Consider the following 18,665-nt stretch of genomic DNA (forward strand, 5'->3'; position numbering starts at 1 on the left):
ACTTCCTGCAAAAAAGTATTCAATCTTTGCTCAAGGTAGGCCTACAGTATATAATAAAGGGTAAATGAACATGTAAGGTGGCTCCTATGTAGTGCCTCTCAAACCTCAGCCTTCTGTATACGATCCTCAACTAATGTCTATTTCCTTATGTGTTTGTAAGTGTTATCAAGTGCACTTTACGCTGCTTGCCAAGCAACAGGGCAAAGTGGGACTAAGTGTTTTACTTTAATCAAATTAGAATATTTCATATCAATGTGTAATCTTAAGAGTTCTGAAAAGTGGTTTTACCTGTATGTATCAATTTGCAATACTCTTTATAGTTCAACACAGTGCGGTAGGCCTATAGGTTATTAACACATCAGTGGTGTAACAATATGGATTCCTTAAATCCTCCATGTGGGTCCTGGTAATATTGAAGTACACCTATAGGAGGTGAGTTACATGTTGTGACGACACCCTGTTGATATTCAACAGCCACACAGCAATAACACCCTATGATTTGTTGGTTGAAATGAATATGGATTATGTCTCGTGAAAGGGCTACTTGGTTGTCTTGCATTTCACACAACTTTTTCCAAAATACTTTTTGAATGAGGCTATACCGTCTGTCAAGGCTTCACTATAGAATCACTAGAAGAAAAGAAACACAAAACCGCAGCAGGACATTTCACAAAACATATTTGACCCCTGAAGACAAAGATTCAGGGATTAGAAAACGTTCAGATTGATAAGATTATAATGAGTTACTGAATGCTAAAGGGAAGTAATGCATATTTTGCTCTAAAGGTCAAATCATGTAAAATAATTGCTAAAACCACTAACGTGTAATTTGTTCTCAGTGACAATGTACTCAGAAGAATATACATGTATTTAGGGATTTGGAATTTGGGCTGTCTTTTGTGTTTTGTTGTCTTGTTTCCAGATTTCTGTAAGTCCAACTTTGTTCTAAGTGGTTCATCTCAAACATGCAGGAGCAATTGTTCAAATAGAAAAAACTAGACACACTCTTCAGAAAGGGATGGGCAGAAAAGTCCTCACAGTAAAACACATGTTCTATATTGCAATATCAAAGGGTTGTCAACTAACAAAGAGTTCTCTTTTGGAATCAAAATGTTATTTGGCATTCTGTTGGCCTTTGTGTAACTTAGTTGAGCTCAGTGTATGAAAGAAACTGTACAGTAAAAAGAACCAGAGAAAGGGAACTTAGGCACATAACAATAACTAAAACATGTTATTGGCCAAGGTAAAATACCCCCATGTTCTTGAGCTGAAGTAATGTGTTCTTTGGCTATCAGGCTTTGGCAACAGAATGAGATACAGTAGCTTCAGACATATCCACAATAGAGGTGGTGCACAGAGACAGAACCTATATGGTTAGGTACCTAGTACCCCCTCATTGTTTACACAGCCTTCAGTTTATTACCCTTCCTCCAAAACATAGACAATCTCATAAAATCATCGATAAATACTTGTAAAAGTTGTACAAAGTTTTACACTGTGACTGAAAATAGTTGCAGATGAGAAAGAATCTGAGACAAACAATATGCCATTGTTGAACAGCAAAAAAATGCATTTACATGACAAATTTGACATTGTGGTTTCAATTTAGTAGATATTTACATATAAACACAGGAGATAAAGAAATTAAGTGAGACAAAGATAAAATGTACAGCCAAACTCACACACATATCTTAGATGTTCTTGCCAGTACAAATGTAAAAATTTAGAACACTTAAAAAATTATTCTTAGTATTCCGATGCAACAGACTTTGGTAAGTAGTTAGTGTTTTTGTCTTTGATTTTGGCATGATTGCTTTACTAAAATCTCCCTAATGGGAACCCAAATTTGGACAATATTCTGGTCTATGAGGCCAGAACTAGAACTCTTTGAAACAGCACACTCTAGGTTTGTAATTTTTTTCTATCAAATATTAACATATTTATTTTTATTTGGGGATTTCAGCAAGGTCAATAACTGTGGTAATCACACTGATAACACGTATTCTTGTTTGCAAACTTTCATAACTGTCCTTTCAGTTGACTCTATAAAAGGGGTGGAATGTTCTTTCATTCTTCTTCCCACTTTGGGTCATGATCCACCATGTTGTTAGGACTTTTCTCTTTATCTCTAGTTTTGGCCGTTCATTTTGGGATCTCATCCAGAGAATCAGAGAGAGGGTCCATGGGCGCGGTCGGGCCGAGGTCCAGGTCCAGGTCACCGGGCTGTTTCAACCGCTTTATTGTGTTCTTCAACGCTTGCCTCTTGTTGCAGAACCAGACGCGGACCACCTCGCGGTCATAGTTCAGTTTCTCGGCTATCTCTGTCATTTCCTGTCCAGAGGGGTGCGTGTTCTTCTCGAAGTGGCTGTTTAGGATCTCCAGCGCTTGCGGGGTGAAAGAGGTCCTCCGCTTGCGTTTTTTGGAGGGCTCGCTGCCAATAAACTCGGTCAGGTTCTGCATGCCGGACCGGTGGCGGGCCTCGGCCTCGGCCATCCAGCGCTCCAGAACGGGCTTAATCTTCTGGGCGCTTTTTGGGGTGATGTCCAACTTCTCAAACCTGGCAGGATATAAAAGGCCAGGGTTCAGTTTGCCTGTCAGACTGCTACCTATAGTGTTCTCTTGGGCTTCCTGTGGTAGGAAAAAGTGGCTTCTCAGGATGGTGTGTCTGGGGAGAATTGAGAGAGAAGAATCTTACTTAGGTGCCCTGCTGGGCCAAGGGATAACCTGCCTGCCTCAGTGAACTGGAAGGGCCTCCTCTCCCAGACAACTGCCACTGGGACAGAGACACCCACCAGCCTTGGATACATTCATGACAGTTTGCAGCCAAAGTTGTAGCAATTGGAAGTGAGTGTTACATGTGGTGCTATTTTGTTTTTCAGTTGTCTTGTATTTGGTTGTGATTCGCTGTCCCAGATAGGCAGTGTTGGAGTGAGGATACCCTGCCATTGGCTAAAAAAAGACTTCAGATAGACCCCCAAAAAAACAGACAGAGCATCTGACTATCATGATCAAACACTGAGCTTTAGCAATGTAGATTACACAACACATTGATGTGAAATATAATCCACATATTATATCACCAATCAACAAAAGGTAAAAAGGGGTTAACCAAACAACGAATTGAACATTATTCCCATACCTTCCCTTGAAGTGATAAAAAAAGTATATGTTTTTAATTCATATGGTCAAACAGGCAGTAGTGCATGCGCCTAGTTCTTCTCAGTTACGTACACTCAATTTTTATATCAGTGTTGAAACTTATCTATAGCACGACAGCAATGATCAAGCGCTCATATACAGTTACAGAACTGATCTTTTATTGCTTTTGTAGCTGACTTGTATATCTTAGACCACTTTTTGCAAAACTTTAAATACAAACGTCCACAATGAATACAAAAACTCGCTGTTAAGTGTTTTGTTCACAGAATATTAACTCATTGTTTTCATCCGAAGAGAAATGTGTGCAATTGTGTTCACTACCTGGCATAAATAAATACTATTGCACAACATGTTAAAATCCCCCCATCAGTGTCACACCATGTACAATATAGAGAATGATCTATGCAATGGGGACTTTCCACTTTTTATGATGTTTTACAATATTGCGGACATGCAGAGATGCAGAGAATGAAGTTGGGTTACTTAAGTCACTATGGGTTACTCCTAAGTCATCATCTCCAATATTGTGACCTTCGATTATAGAGCTTTGCTTTGGTGTAGATTCAGGCCTACAGTATATATTCAGACTGTATCAGTTGTGTTTCTCCATTGTATTCACCTTTCCAATTTCTATTGTGGATTGTGTTTCTGTAACCAATTGGAAAGTCTACAAAATGTGAGCAAACCAGCCTACTGTATGTATTGAATACATGGAGTTGGATGGTGATGATATCCATGAATGAATCCTGCACAACGGGCTTATTATTTACTTCTATTTTTTTATCAGGAATAATATTTGATTTGATATGTATGAAATCGTCTGGTGACAAAAAAATTATTCTGTAATTTTGACCTTCATGATTTAGTGACTGTAAAGAAAATGTATTGATCTAGTGGGATTTTTAAAAGACAGACTAACTTTCTGTTTTGTCTGCTTGGACTCGAGAGATGAGTGTGGCTGTGTTCATCTTTTTGCAGTTAGTCGTGCTCTTTTGATGGATCTATTTGCAATGTTGACAGTGTAGTAGATTTTTAAGGAATGTATTTATGTTTTCAGAAGGCAACTACATTTAGAAAAAAAACCACATTTACTGTTTTGCAAAAGGCCACAGTGTCTTGTGGATTCTGTTTTTGAAAATAGTCATTATTCCAAAAAAAGCGATTTGAGCAAGTGTAAATACATAACTGTAATTTCTTTACAAAAGCAGTATGAATTATTAATCCACATTCACATTTTAATACATTTTTCTAACTTTTCTTCTGCCTCAAGTTCTCTTGTATATTTAATATGAATACATTTCCACCCTTCAGACTTGAATATACTTCAGAGTTTATGGATGCATGAAGCATAAGTCATTATTTGAATTTAATGCACTTTAGTGCTTTTGAAAAGTACCTTCAATAGCTCAAGACTATAGTTACAACGTTTTGATAGAGGTCCTGAGTCACGAACAGTAGCTGAATTATGGCTTGCTGAATCAGTTTAATCTCAACAAATAGTTGATACTACTGTCCTATTAGAACATTTTCAGGAGTATCTGTACTGTAGCTCTGTGTATTCTGACCCTGTCACTTGCAGAGTTCTGTGAGACAAGCACAGAGATGGCTTTTGGCTTTCACATGATGAAAGAAGATGGACCTGGGCTAAAGTTGCTGGGTTTCTCTCATGCTGTATAATAATGGGGTCAGTGTCAGAGTGTGGTTTGAGCTGCCTGCCCTCTAATGAGAGTCCAGACATCTGTCCAGGTGTTCGGGAGCGAGCAGCTGAGAGAAAAAGGTGATCCCCCTTTAAAACAACAGCCGTTCCTGTCCAGGCCTCTTCTAAGACCTTGACCGAACATGGATGTCTTTGATAGAATCTTCCTGGCAGGCAGGTGAGGAGACGCCTTAGAGCTGGGGGAAAGGACCCCTCTCACACAAACAAAATGAAAGACATTTCTTAGTGGCAAGTCGGCTTGTTATACAGAACAGTAGGGAAGTGATGCTGCCCTAGCTTACTGAAGAACCCTGCCTGTTTTTTCCTGTTTCCCCTCTCTGCTTGTTGGTGCATCTCTGCTTGTCGACGGCCATTATTATTTATAACCACCTTTTAAACAGCGGAAAGAGGACGGTTATATACTGCAGGGAATACTTGAGTAAATATGAGGAGTCGGTAGAGACAGGACATTTCATGGATCAACAGGAACCAAATGCACCAAAATGAGTTGGGAGCTGCTCGGCTGGCTCCCACTGGTTCAGAACCACCAGGGGAAAATAAAAACATATCTCTACCTCTTTTACCCCCTTTGTCTATCTCTCTTAACGGTCTTAAAAGTACCTTTTTTTCAGGCCATGCACAAACATCTGCTAAGTGTAGCCCAAAAATGAAGGTTTGCATATGATTATTGTCCTGTTTATATTTAACCCTTTAAGAATATTGTGAGGCCATGGCTAAGAGTGGGTCTTTGACTGAGTGGAGGCTCTATTACTTACAGAATACAAGGGACAGATCAGTATCCCATCTTTCAGATATTAACCCAGGAGCAGGTAGAGAAAGAAGTGGATGTGATGAAATAGACATATGGAGGACGTGAGGGCACGTATCTGCTACATTGATGCACAAATTGGAGACCACAGTTTCTTGTCATGAGATATGAATCGTTGATGTGGAAGGGCTGTGTTCTAGCGTGAAGGAATGTTGTAAATGCATGCAGCTTAAACATGATTCCCCTTCAAGAATTACACCAGCAATGAGTAGTTAAGACAACATTGTGCACCTATGCATTCTGAGCAGCTTTCACATCAAGAGCACTGTGAATCTTTGGACATGTAACTTTATTGAGGTTGATTCAAACTTCATGCATATGTTTCTGCAATAAAATGTGTCCTCCATTTGTGAAAGAATCGATGCCATCAATCATAATTTGCAACACTATCTATAAATAATTGATACAATAGAATAATAATGTTGTGTTTCACCCTTAAATATGACATGTAGCAATATGACAGATTGCATGTACCAAGCACTCTATCATAAGCAAGCTCCAAACCCATTGCTCTGATGATGTACTTATGGGATGTTTGTTCCCCCTGTGATAAGCAAATAAGGCTTTTTAACAAAGGGAGCAATGGAATCAGACAAGATAGAACCATCTGTCACTGTCTGTTCCAGTGATATCGGACAACAACATGCCCCTGAGCTAGCATGCGGTCCCCTCTTCTCCCCCAACTTCCATGTCTCTGTTGATGTTAACTAAACTAAAGCATGTGAAGACTGCCTCTCTACTTCAAACATAGAAGATGCTTGTCATGTCCAATGTCATACAAACCCCAAAAATACTATCTTACCGACATAAATGAACCCTCAAGGACATATTACCTGTTTATTTATTTTAAGCTAATGGCTTTTAATGTATGTTATAAATATCTGAATTATGGATGCTTGTAAATATTTCATGTGTGATTTTTTAAGACTTTAAACATTAGTTTGAAAGGGCTGTCCATCATAAGAGCCCTGCTCCCCCCAGTTTCAGATTATATCGGCCGTTTGATGTTGATGTGATGAAACTTTTAAAAGCCCATTGCACCAGTATGTCACAGAAGCAGGGCAGGTCATCAGCAAAGCACATGTATTTCAGAAACACATTACAAATGAATACAGGAATAAGACGGGGTACAGTGCTGATAACTGTTGACAGTGAAGCATGCAACTATGGTAAAGCAAATAACTATAGGTAGAGTACAAAGAAAAGGTAACATGAAATTAGCCACAGTAAGGTCACGGCCAAATGCCAGAATTTAAGAAAACAACATGATTATGATATTATTAAAACTATGGACTTCACATGTAGTCCTCTGTTGCTCAGTTGGTAAAGCATGGTGTTTGCCATGCCAGGATAGTGGGTTCAATTCCCGGGACTACCCATACATAAAATGTATTCACACATGACTTTAAGTTGCTTTGGGTAAAAGTGTCTGCTAAAAAGCCTACATTACATGTTTGGTTTTTAATAAATGATTATACTTTTTGATCATGTGAAACTCTTCGGGTGGGTAACATTATATTAACCCAATGTGACTTTGTCCGATTGGAGACACTGTAGGTACATTTCTAAGGGGTCTATTTCATTGGTACTAAAGTTAACCAGGTGGAAGGAAAGACATAAAAAGGAAGAGATTAACTCGTAACACTATATGTCTGATTATCTAATGAATAGATAATGCAGCTGTTTATTTCTAAACACATGTCCTTACAGGACTGTACAACATGACAATCTTCTTAACAGACCAGTTCTTGACAGGTTCTCTGAAGCCCAATGTAGAGGGAACAGCAAAAGACCTTAGTAATTATTAAATGCTTTAAGTGCTTCGTGGTAATACTCGAGGTAATGTATTTTGCATAAGTAACAGCGCGCTCTTGTGTGAGAGGAGAGAGAGTGAAGAGGACAAAGAATTGACGCGAGAGCTTAATTTGACTGGATGGTCTTCAATTATGTATTCATTTTAATATCTTGATGATGTCTGCTTAAATATGAGATGAAATGTGGATGTGAGTCATCATGGACACCAGAAGATTATGTGCACTCTCAAATACAGCAGCGCTGAGTGCCTTCGTCTACTGTGGCTACTACTGCATACTGACAGGAGTGGAGCAAGAGGGTCAGTTGAACTACAGAGAAATTATTGTCCATCATTCAGATATGAAATGGTATAAGATGTTGTACATGAATGACATATATATTTCCATAACACTGGTAATATATTGTATTTATTTGTCATTTTAATACCACAATGAGTTAGTAAACTTAAATTCTGTACTGCAGTAAAGAAAAAAACATTTATCACTTGATGGGAAGGATAGGAATATTCCAGAAGACACCATAATCAACAGATCTGTGGTAAAATATAGCATGCTTTGATGTTAATCACATGGCACCCCAAGTCTTCCTTACCTGCAGATGGCAGACTGACTATAGGCCGGGCCCTCGGCCGCGCTGAGCGCCTGTCCCACCTGAGTCTGGGTCAGGCCAAGGGACAAGCGACGGATCTTGAATGCTTTGGCAAACTCCCGAATCTCCTCCAGGTTGACCCCATCCACCTCGCTGGGTGCCATCTGGGGGTCTACAATACAACACAGAAGGAGTGGGTCAAAAAACGAGGAGGACCAAGGCACTCTTCATATAGTTTAAAGGAAAAGCTGCACACTAGTAGCTCCGATGCAATTATTTATTCACCAACGTTTCGACAGCCAGCTGTCTTCATCAGGGCTTCTCTTCATAGAGTTAAAATGCCTTTATTGTGACGGCCTGTTCAATAGAACAACATCTCAAAAACTCTTTGTCAGGGAGTGCAAAGTGAGGCGGGTTTCAGTTACCTGAATAGCACTGTTAAACACACTGGATATAAGGAATGTAGCTCATATATATACATTCAAAAAAAATGTGACCGTGCTGCTCTCTGTTGACGAGCAAAGAGTAGCTTTAGAAAATAGATTATGAAATGTACCTTCAATTAGCAGCGATTCTCATTTTGGTGCTTCTCTGCCTCTCTCTAGTTGATAATAGCAGTCTCTGTACAGTATGTGCGGTGTCAATGGTAGTGAGAGTGAAAGGCTGGCTTTGCATTTAACACCAAATTGAAAATGTTCCTCCTTTAATCTTCCATATAAAAGCTCATACAACATACTCTGTGGCATAAAGCCATTTATTAAGTTAGTCTACGGTGTCCAATTGCCATTCTCGGCATTCATTCTGTTTCATGCAAACAGCTTTATAACCCACTCTCCCTGCTTTTATAATGAAAGATAAGGTCTGTGGAATGTTTATTAGAGAACCATTCCTATTCATGTGTACCTCCTTTGGGTTAGTCAATTGAGGTCTCCACAGAAAGACTGTGCTGTTGTGCACTGCACAACTCAAGTGTTGACAGATGACGAAAAAACTCCTCTGTGTAGAATTCACTTTATAGGAATGTTGTTGTAAATTGCTGCTTTGCAGACCCCTTATACACTGAGGGTACAAAACATTAATAACCCCTTCCTAATAATATTGAGTTGCACCCCCTTTTGCCCTCAGAACAGCCTCAGTTTGTCGGGGCAGGGACTCTACAAGTGTTCCACAAGGATGCTGGCCCATGTTGACTCCAATGCTTCCCACAGTTGTGTCAAGTTGGCTGACTGTCCTTTGGATGGTGGACCATTCTCGATGCACATGGGAAACTGTTCCGAGTGTGAAAACGTAGGAACGTGGAAGTTCTTGACACAAACCGATGCGCCTGGCTATGGCAGTGGCGGTCATGAAATGTTGAGTATTTACCAGCTTTTGTAACATGAGTCTGATAATTATCTGTACAAAGCAGTTCATCTGATAATACTTGTGGAATATAAATATACTTGCTTGATATATGTTTTGAAAACTGAAATGGTCTATTAAATCATTTTCAGTAGACACTCTTATCCAGAGCAACTTACAGTAGTGAGTGTATACATTTTCATACTGGTCCCTGGTGGGAATCGAATTCACAACCCTATAAGCACCGTGCTCTACCAACTGAGCCACATCATCACATCACCTCATCACAAACTACTTGAAAACAGGTAAAAAACGGGAAACACGATTACTGTATTGTGCATTGTTTTTCTTCATGGTGATTGAACGTCTACAGGTACAAACCTAGATGACCAGCTAATGTACAATACAGTAACTGCACAAAAAGTGGTTGTTTTCCATGGTATTTGATCGAGAAAAATATTTCATTTGATGTGGATGTTTTGTGTCTTTGCCCATAACTTTGCACCTTTTGATGTAATTGTTTGAGGACAGGGTTTTGTTCTTTCTGGATTCCATTAGAATGACAATCACAGAGAAAGGGACAGGGAAACAACTCTTATAATTCCAATGATTGAATCCTGCAACTGTCACACCCTGACAGTGGCGACTCGTCATTCAGGGCGACCACCAGGTGTCTCACATTCCCCCCCCCCCCCCCATTATCCCCTGTGTATTTATACCTGCGTTTTCTGTTTGTTTGTTGCTAGTTCGTCTTGTCTTGTTCAGGTCATACCAGCGTGTTTCCCGTTTTAACCTGTTTTCAAGTTTTGTTTTCTAGTCTTCTCGGTTCTGACCTTTCTGCCTGTCCTGACCCTGATTCTGCCTGCCATCCTGTACCTGCCTGACTCTGACCTGGTTTACAAACCCCTGCCTGCCCTCGACCTGCCCTTTGCCTGCCCCCCGTGTAACAACAAATACCTGAGATTCGAACTATCCGCCTCTTGAGTCTGCATCTGGGTCTTATCCTGAGTCGTGATAGCAGCATACTCTTCTTAATTATACAAAATGTTTTGCCAAAGCGGAGATGCTGAAACAAAATGTTGCCCGCACTACAGACGGCTATGTAGGTCCGCTAATACTAGTAAAGTCCATGTGCCCTACTTTTGTGATTTTTTTCCTCTTTAAAAAAAGAATGTATATTTACATTTTATTCCGATTTTTCAGAACTCCTACTGCCCGTGGCTCTGCATGAAATGGAAGCACTATTCATAATTTGACAAGCACTTGATAAAATGCTCATGCAGTATTCTCAATTTAATCTGGTCTTTACTTATAGCCTACTAATATATGTGTAGAATTGTAAAAAGTAATCCATAGCCTGCACTGGAATAGCGAATGGAGGTTACCTGCAGTTACTTTTTTATATGCCAGGAAGGCTACACCATTTGTGAGCAATAAATATAGCAGCACGAGGAAGCTGGGATCTGCTTTTATTATATAGTCGCCAGTCAAAACTCTGTTTCCACACGCGAATGCGCAATGTCTGGGCTTATGAATTTAAATACATTTGCCAAAGTTATAGAATTACTGCTGTCTGTTCAGAAAGAAATGACAATTCAGAATAGCCTACTACACCATGAGTAGGCCTATAATTTAGCCTGTAGAGGCTCAATAGCATCATTAAAAATAGTTTAGCTGTGGATTGTGTAGCCCAATATGAAGGCATAGCCTACAGTCAGGAATGTGCCGCAAATCTGTCGGTGAACAGCATGCAGACAAAACACACATTGCTAAGCAAATGGCTCCTGCTGAAAAGAAAAGCAACTAATCCGTATGCTGTAGGCTACGAAAATATTTGATCAACTTCCAAATATACAAGAGCGAGATAGCATTTTGGCACGAACATGTCGGCCATTACCTAACAGTTACCTGCGCATCATTGGTTGAGTCAGTGAAACTGGAAAGCATTTTTAGGACTATAATTTCCTCCTCATATGGTAGCCTACAATATGTGTCTACACACACAAGCCTAGGCCTAGGCTAAGACAAGGTTTGATTGATCTCACATTCTCAGTTTTTCAGTGTCAAAGTAGCCTGTCATTTTGACAATTTGTGAGGTATTAAAAGAGATCCTGCCAGTCTTCAGTCTCATGAAATGTTCGATTTGATTTTAGAGTGCTAAGTACCAGTCCATTAGCAGGTTTGGTAGGCTACTAATGACCATCAGAGGCATCAAAGCACACTTTTGAAGAAGCCTAGTTACAGTGACTCAATGGTCACATGGTGTTTGACTGCGGTCATGACTCCTGACTGTCAGTGTGGGTGAAATACGGTCTCCTTAACAGCCCTCACGCTGGCACCTACTACCATACCCCATTCAAAGGCACTTACATATTTTGTCTTGCCCATTCACCCTCTGAATGGCACACATACACAATCCATGTCTCAATTGTCTCAAAGCTTAAAAACCCTTCTTCATCTACACTGATTGAAGTGGATTTAACATCCAGGGTAACATCAATAAGGGATCATAGCTTACACCTGGATTCACCTGGTCAGTCTATGTCATGGAAAGAGCCGGTGTTATTAATGTTTTGCACACTCAGTGTAAGTGACTTTAGGAAACTTTTTTCCCCCAGAGCATTTGAAGAATTTCATAGCTAATAAAAAGTGATTTCACATTGTACACATTGTGCCCTGGCATACTGCTTACTAAAGCAAAGTTTGTGCCGGTGAATTATTAATCTTGGTCATTATCAATTAATTATTAAAGGAATCCTCCAAGCGTATTTAAAAAACAATCTATTGGGCCGTCATCTTGCCGCGAGGCCTCATAAGAGAGGGGCTTCCGTGCTTCTACAGCGGCCGAGCTCCAGACGTGTGAACATTTGGAGACCTACGTAGTGCAATACTTTTGACCAGGGCCCATAGTATATTTGTTTACTTTTAGTGGGGGGTTCATCTGGTCAAAAGTAGTGCATTATATAGGGAATAGGGTGCCATTTGGGACGCAGACCCTTTCTGTCGTAAAACAACCCCTAGACTCAATGCCTGTGCATGTGCGGAAATCTAATTAGCCTAATACAATATCCCCATCAAAATCTGCCTGTTTAAAACTAGAGATATCACTTTTTTTGCATGGGCTGCATCTGCGATAGAAGGTGGCAGAGCTAGAGCGGTGTTTGTCAGACCAGGGCCCGTATCGACAAAGCATCTCAGAAAAGGTCCTAGGAATCCTGTTAAAACCTGTTTCAAGACTAAAAAACTACTAGCTAGGAGTACGGTTTAGGACAATGCTAATTTTATTCAACTTTTATTTTGGGGTAACCCAATGAGACCAGGGTCTCATTTACAATGGTGCCCTGAGGACAACAATACAAATTCAAAATTATCAATACAGATTAAATAAATACAAATGACATAATCAACAATATAGCTTCAAACACCACAAATACAATTATTTACCTTCAATCCAAACAGTTGCAATTCTCATTAAATTCATTCAACACTAAAGTCCTAAACTGCTCTAGAGGCACCAGAGAGTCATGATGTAGGGAGTTTTGTAGGCTATACCAAAAATAGGGATCACTAAAACTGAAGGGGGATTTACCTAGATCGGTGTGTACTAGTGGAACCTCGAGAGGTAACCATCTCTGTGAATGGGTTTGGTTTTAATATATTCAAATTTTAACAGTGAAGTGAGGTAGGTCGGAAGCTTGTGTAGTAGAGGTTTGTAAACATAAAGGGAGTAATGAGGACCAGCCAACCTTTAAATCATATTTTGTCACATGTGCCAAATACAGCGTCTCAACGTCAACAGTGAAGAGGCGACTCCGGGATGCTGGCCTCCTAGGCAGAGTTGCAAAGAAAAAGCCATCTCAGACTGGCCAATAAAAAGAAAAGATTAAGATGGGCAAAATAACTGGACAGAGCAACTGCCTAGAAGGCCAGCATCCTGGAGTCGCCTCTTCACTGTTGACGTTGAGACTGGTGTTTTGCGGATACTATTTAATGAAGCTGCCAGTTGAGGACTTGTGAGGCATCTGTTTCTCAAACTAGACAATTTTCTTGTCCACTTGCTCAGTTGTGCACCGGGGCCTCCCACTCCCCTTTCTATTCTGGTTAGAGACAGTTTGCGCTGTCCTGTGAAGGGAGTAGTACACAGCATTGTACGAGATCTTCAGTTTCTTGACAATTTCCCGCATGGAACAGCCTTCATTTCTCAGAACAAGAATAGACTGACAAGTTTCAGAAGAAAGTTCTTTGTGTCTGGCCATTTTGAGCCTGTAATCGAACGCACAAATGCTGATGTTCCAGATACTCAACTTTCCTGAAGGCCAGTTTTATTGCTTCTTTAATCAGAATGACAGTTTTCAGCTATGCTAATATAATTGCAAAAGTGTTTTCTAATGATCAATTAGCCTTTTAAAATGATAAACTTGGATTAGCTAACACAACGTGCCATTGGAACACAGGAGTGATGGTTGCTGATAATTGTCCTCTGTACGCCTATGTAGATATTCCATAAAAAAGCGGCCGTTTCCAGCTACAATAGTCATTTACAACATTAACAATGTCTACACTGTATTTCTGATCAATTTTATGTTATTTCAATGGACCAAACATTTTTGCTTTTCTTTCAAAAACAAGGACATTTCTAAGTGACCCCAAACTTTTGAACGGTAGTGTATATATATTATTTATATAAGTAGTAAAAAAGGACAGGTCCCAAAATCAATCCTTGCGGGACACCTTTAGTAATATCGAGGTAACTTGACACCATCAGAAAGCACACCGTGTTCTGTCTGACAGTTCCCAAACCACTTGTAAGACGCCTGGTCGAGCCCCATTTCAGACAACCTTTGAATGAGTAGGGGATGGTTGACAGAATCAAAGGCCTAGGATAGGTCTATGAATATGGCAGCACAGTGATTCCTATGATCTAAGCAATTTAATTTATAATTTAAGAAAAGCGTAGCTGCTGAAACAGTGCTGTGTTCAGGTCTAAAACCAGACTGGTGCACATTAAGAGTATCATTTGAAGTTTAAAATGTTCTTAGCTGAGAGTTTGCCAGTGATTCTAATTTTTTGCAAGACAGTTTAGAAATTGGGCAGTAGTTATCTAGGTCAGACGGATCTCCACCTTTGTAAAGGGGGAGGACATGCGCCGCCTTCCTGATCTTAGGGATAGCACAAAAGGCAACTGTTAAATAACACATTTGGGTCAAAGGTTCTATAATTAGGGGGACAGAAAGCTACAGTAGAAATAGATCAAGTGAATCAGCTCCTGTGGATTTGGTTACATACATGTTTTGCAAGGCACTTAATAATTCATTGACTTAAAATGGTTCAAATTAAGAAAAAAAAGAGTGAGTGTCGGGAAGTGCATCATTCTCTGCTATCTGTTTAGAGGTGAATAAAGGACTCCCTCTAGTGGAAGTTGAGGTCTTTTCAGAAACCATTATTTCAAATAGATGGCCAGCTGAGGCAAAATGGTTATTAAAAGCATCACAAAATGTATTTTTTTGTCTGTTATGGGACCAGAGGCTGTCATAACCTGCTGGGGCAATGAGGGGCAGAGTTTTTCTCAAAGATTTGACACTTTCAAGAATTTAGCTGGATTTCTAACACTCTCTGATACACAATGCAATAAGTATGTTGACTGTGCTTTTCTAACCAGAGTAATACATTTCTCAAATGTCTGAAGGACTGGCAGTCAGAGGTAGAATCAGTCAATCGAACCATAGCCCAAGCTAAGTTTTCTTTCATAAAATCTTTCAGACAATTCATGCGTGAACCATGGGTTAGATCTGTCCTTTACCCTTAATCTCTTATATGGGACATGCTTCTCTGAAACAGAGTATTGTGTATGTTAAGACACCGCTTTTAACAACTATTAGAATTGGAAAAAAAGGTTACACATGCCAACTTATTAGGCAAGAATTAAAAGTAGGTAAAGTGATCCTGTCAGGCGAAAATTATATTAAACCATTGCAACATTTGATATACAGTCATATTCACTGTGGTTGTCAAGCGTGCTATAGAGTTCACAGCTGGTAATGCCTCATCGCCAGTGGTGATTTTAGCATGTAAATGTTGGTGGGGCAAAAATAATAATCCCTTGATGCATGCCAGCAAAGCCACTACACAACAGAACACTAAACAATACATTAATTACACTACAACAGTGACAAACGGTGCCCACAAATTGTTAGGGTCTACATAAAGCTGTCCCAACAGCAGCTTTCTTTTCAGCACCATGGAGTGAATCCTTACCACTGCTACACCTGGCTATCAGAGGAGCCTCATCTGGTAGAGAAACAGTTCATTCAGCCATTTACTGCCTTTTTAGAAACCATAGCTCATACGGCTGACTTGCTTAAATAAATATGGTTTCTACTGACTTGTGGAGTTGCGTAACTAGATAAAAAAAATGCATTCTCATTCAATAATAACGAATGCCAACATGAGTTTGACTTCGGAACCATAAACAAACATTATTACATTTATGTTCAGTAGATTCATAATGTTTATTCATATATCATTAACACTAAGCCCTAAGTAAAAGCAATTGCAACCAAATGAGCTGCGACGAGGTAGGCCTTCGCTCAGCACTTTCAAAATGGACACCGACAGAAATTCAGATTGGTGTTAGTTCAGATAAATTCAGCAAGATGTTGGGGCGTTAACTTTACACTTCTTTAAGGCACCACAGAGAGGGAGAGACTAAAATTATGAATAAGATACTAATGAGATAGACCTATATAAGTGCAACAGTTTAACTTTACGTCCGTCCCCTCGCCCCGATCCGGGCGCAAACCAGGGACCCTCTGCACACATCAACAACAGTCACCCACGAAGCATCGTTACCCATCACTCCACAAAAGCCACGGCCCTTGCAGAGCAAGGGGAACCACTACTTCAAGGTCTCAAAGCGAGTGACGTCACCGATTAAAACGCTATTAGCGCGCACCACCGCTAACTAGCTAGCCATTTCACATCGGTTACATAAGCAATATAACAATTGAGATGTAGAAGGTATGGCATAAGGGACTGGATAAGAGGCCATTTAGAATTAAGATATTAATGAGCGAGCTCAGATGGACGATATACCTATTTGTTCAGCACTTTTGAAATGGACAGCGACAGAATTCAGAACATGGGCCGTTCTTACAGTATTCTCACTGTACACCAAGTCAGAAATGTAGGATTAATAACAGGCACATAAGCAGACAATGAAAGCTTCTACAATATTCGATAATTACATTTCTCTAGAACTGGCTATAGGCTACATGAGCACCACCAAGTCAGAACAGTATAAGTTAAGTTCTGAGGGGGAGACGGAACAAATTCTTAGGGTGAGACACATGTTCGACTAACAGCTTACAACACAACATACACTTAGTATTACTTTTCTAGCTATAATATACATACAGTGCCTTCGGAAAGTATGACAGCCCGCTTGGAATTTGCCAAAATGCACCTAAAGACTCTCAGACCATGAGAAACAAGATTCTCTGGTCTGATGAAACCAGGATTGAACTCATTGGCCTGAATGCCAAGAGTCACGTCTGGAGGAAACCTGGCACCATCCCTACGGTGAAGCATGGTGATGGCAGCATCATACTGTGGGAATTAATTTATGCGGCATGTACTGGGAAACTAGTCAGGATCGAGGCAAAGATGAACGGAGCAAACTACAGAGAGATCCTTGATGAAAACCTGCTCCAGAGCGCTCAGGACCTCAGACTGGGGTGAAGTTTCATCTTCCAACAGTACAACGACCTTAAGCACACAGCCAAGACAATGCAGGAGTGGCTTCGGAACAAGTCTCTGAATGTCCTTGAGGGAACAACTGGGAACTCCCCCAAAAAACGAGGTTGAATCATGACATCAGTGATCTTCAGGTCGGAAAGTCAGAGCTCTAGAAAGAGATCCGAGTTCCCAACTTGAAATTCCGAGTTGGATGATCGTTCAAAATGTATTTTCCCAGTTCCTAGTTGTCTTGAACGTACCGACGTCTGAGATTTCTGAGTTCTGAGGTCCCAGCTGTTTTGAAGCTGGCAGAAGTCATGCTGGATTGACAGCATAGCCAATGTATTCAACCTTTTCTGACCCATTGTGTTGTGTGTGGATGTTTATCATTTTAAGCTTGGAAAAGAGAGCCTTTCAGATACGTGTTTGAAATCTTTAAACCCAGACTTGGTGATTGTTGATTGCTTTGCATGTGATTGCATCTCAGTTAGCCACTGATTCCTTCCAAGTCACTCATTGTTGAATTTGCAATTTCCGACATGTTGTGTAATGTTTATGTCCAATGGCCGATGAGCACTGACATGTTTTTATCTATAATTTATCTTCATATGACAAGGATTGAAAAAGATTTGCCAGTAGATTGTCAACCTGATTCATGATGATGACTGCTTGTCTAGCTAGCTAGCTTTCTAGCTATGATTGTGAAAGTATGATGTTGACATCAGTCCAATCAAAACTATGGTAGATATGTGATTTGACGTAATTTTATCTGTGGCCAATGACCTTGAGCCTTCTTGGATTGGCACTTCTAATGTAAATCTATGGAAGCACCCAAGGTGGCTTGAACTAGCTAGCTCTCCCTGAAGATTCTGCGGCAACGTAGTGTCCCCATGAGTGACAGAACACTGAGCCAATCACGGTGCAACTAGAGAAAAGTACTGATGTATGTTCTGCTTTAGCTGGCTGCCCCTCCACCACAGAAAGCACTGAGTTAGGCTGAAATGCCTGCATTTTGGAGCTAGGAATTTTTTTTTTTTTTTTTTACATTGTTTGCAAATTGATTTGTAACATGAATTAATGCCAAAATAACATGCAAAATAGGCCAATTATAATTATTATCTGTTTTTCCTTGTATAAATCTATTATTCAATGCATTTCTATGGGCTAATAGTAGTAAGGCCAAATTCAATGGTTCATGAAATACTTTTTTTTTTTTTATACCTACAGGGTCCTGAAATGTAAAATCAGATAGCTAAATGATCCTCGGTATGACCATCTTAAAACAATTCCATATATTAGCTTAGTAGAAAGCCAGCTCCGGGCCCTTAGACTTTAGGGCAGTGGTCACCAATTTTTTCTGAGTCAAGATCCATTTCTGAGTCAAAAAGCAAGCTGAGATCTACCACTCATATATATATATATTTAAAGACTTACAAAATATAAGCCTATGCATCATTAACCTATTAAAAACAGATCTGTGGCGATGATGTCACGCCCTGACCT

General features: G+C 40.0%; 1 protein-coding gene across 1 annotated transcript in view; it reads right to left on the reverse strand.

Annotated features, from left to right (window-relative positions):
- Positions 1 to 2,142: 2,142 nt before the first annotated feature.
- LOC120027630 (POU domain, class 6, transcription factor 2-like) overlaps positions 2,143 to 18,665 on the reverse strand; it is a 124,059-nt gene continuing 107,536 nt past the window's right edge. The window contains exons 12-13 of the mRNA XM_038972632.1: positions 8,091 to 8,259; positions 2,143 to 2,665 (exon numbers count right to left, since the gene is read on the reverse strand). Of these exons, the coding sequence (XP_038828560.1) occupies positions 2,143 to 2,665; positions 8,091 to 8,259 (692 nt within the window). The remainder of the gene's footprint in view (positions 2,666 to 8,090; positions 8,260 to 18,665) is intronic.

This window comes from Salvelinus namaycush, chromosome 33, assembly GCF_016432855.1.
Source record: "Salvelinus namaycush isolate Seneca chromosome 33, SaNama_1.0, whole genome shotgun sequence".
Lineage (NCBI taxonomy): Eukaryota > Metazoa > Chordata > Actinopteri > Salmoniformes > Salmonidae > Salvelinus > Salvelinus namaycush.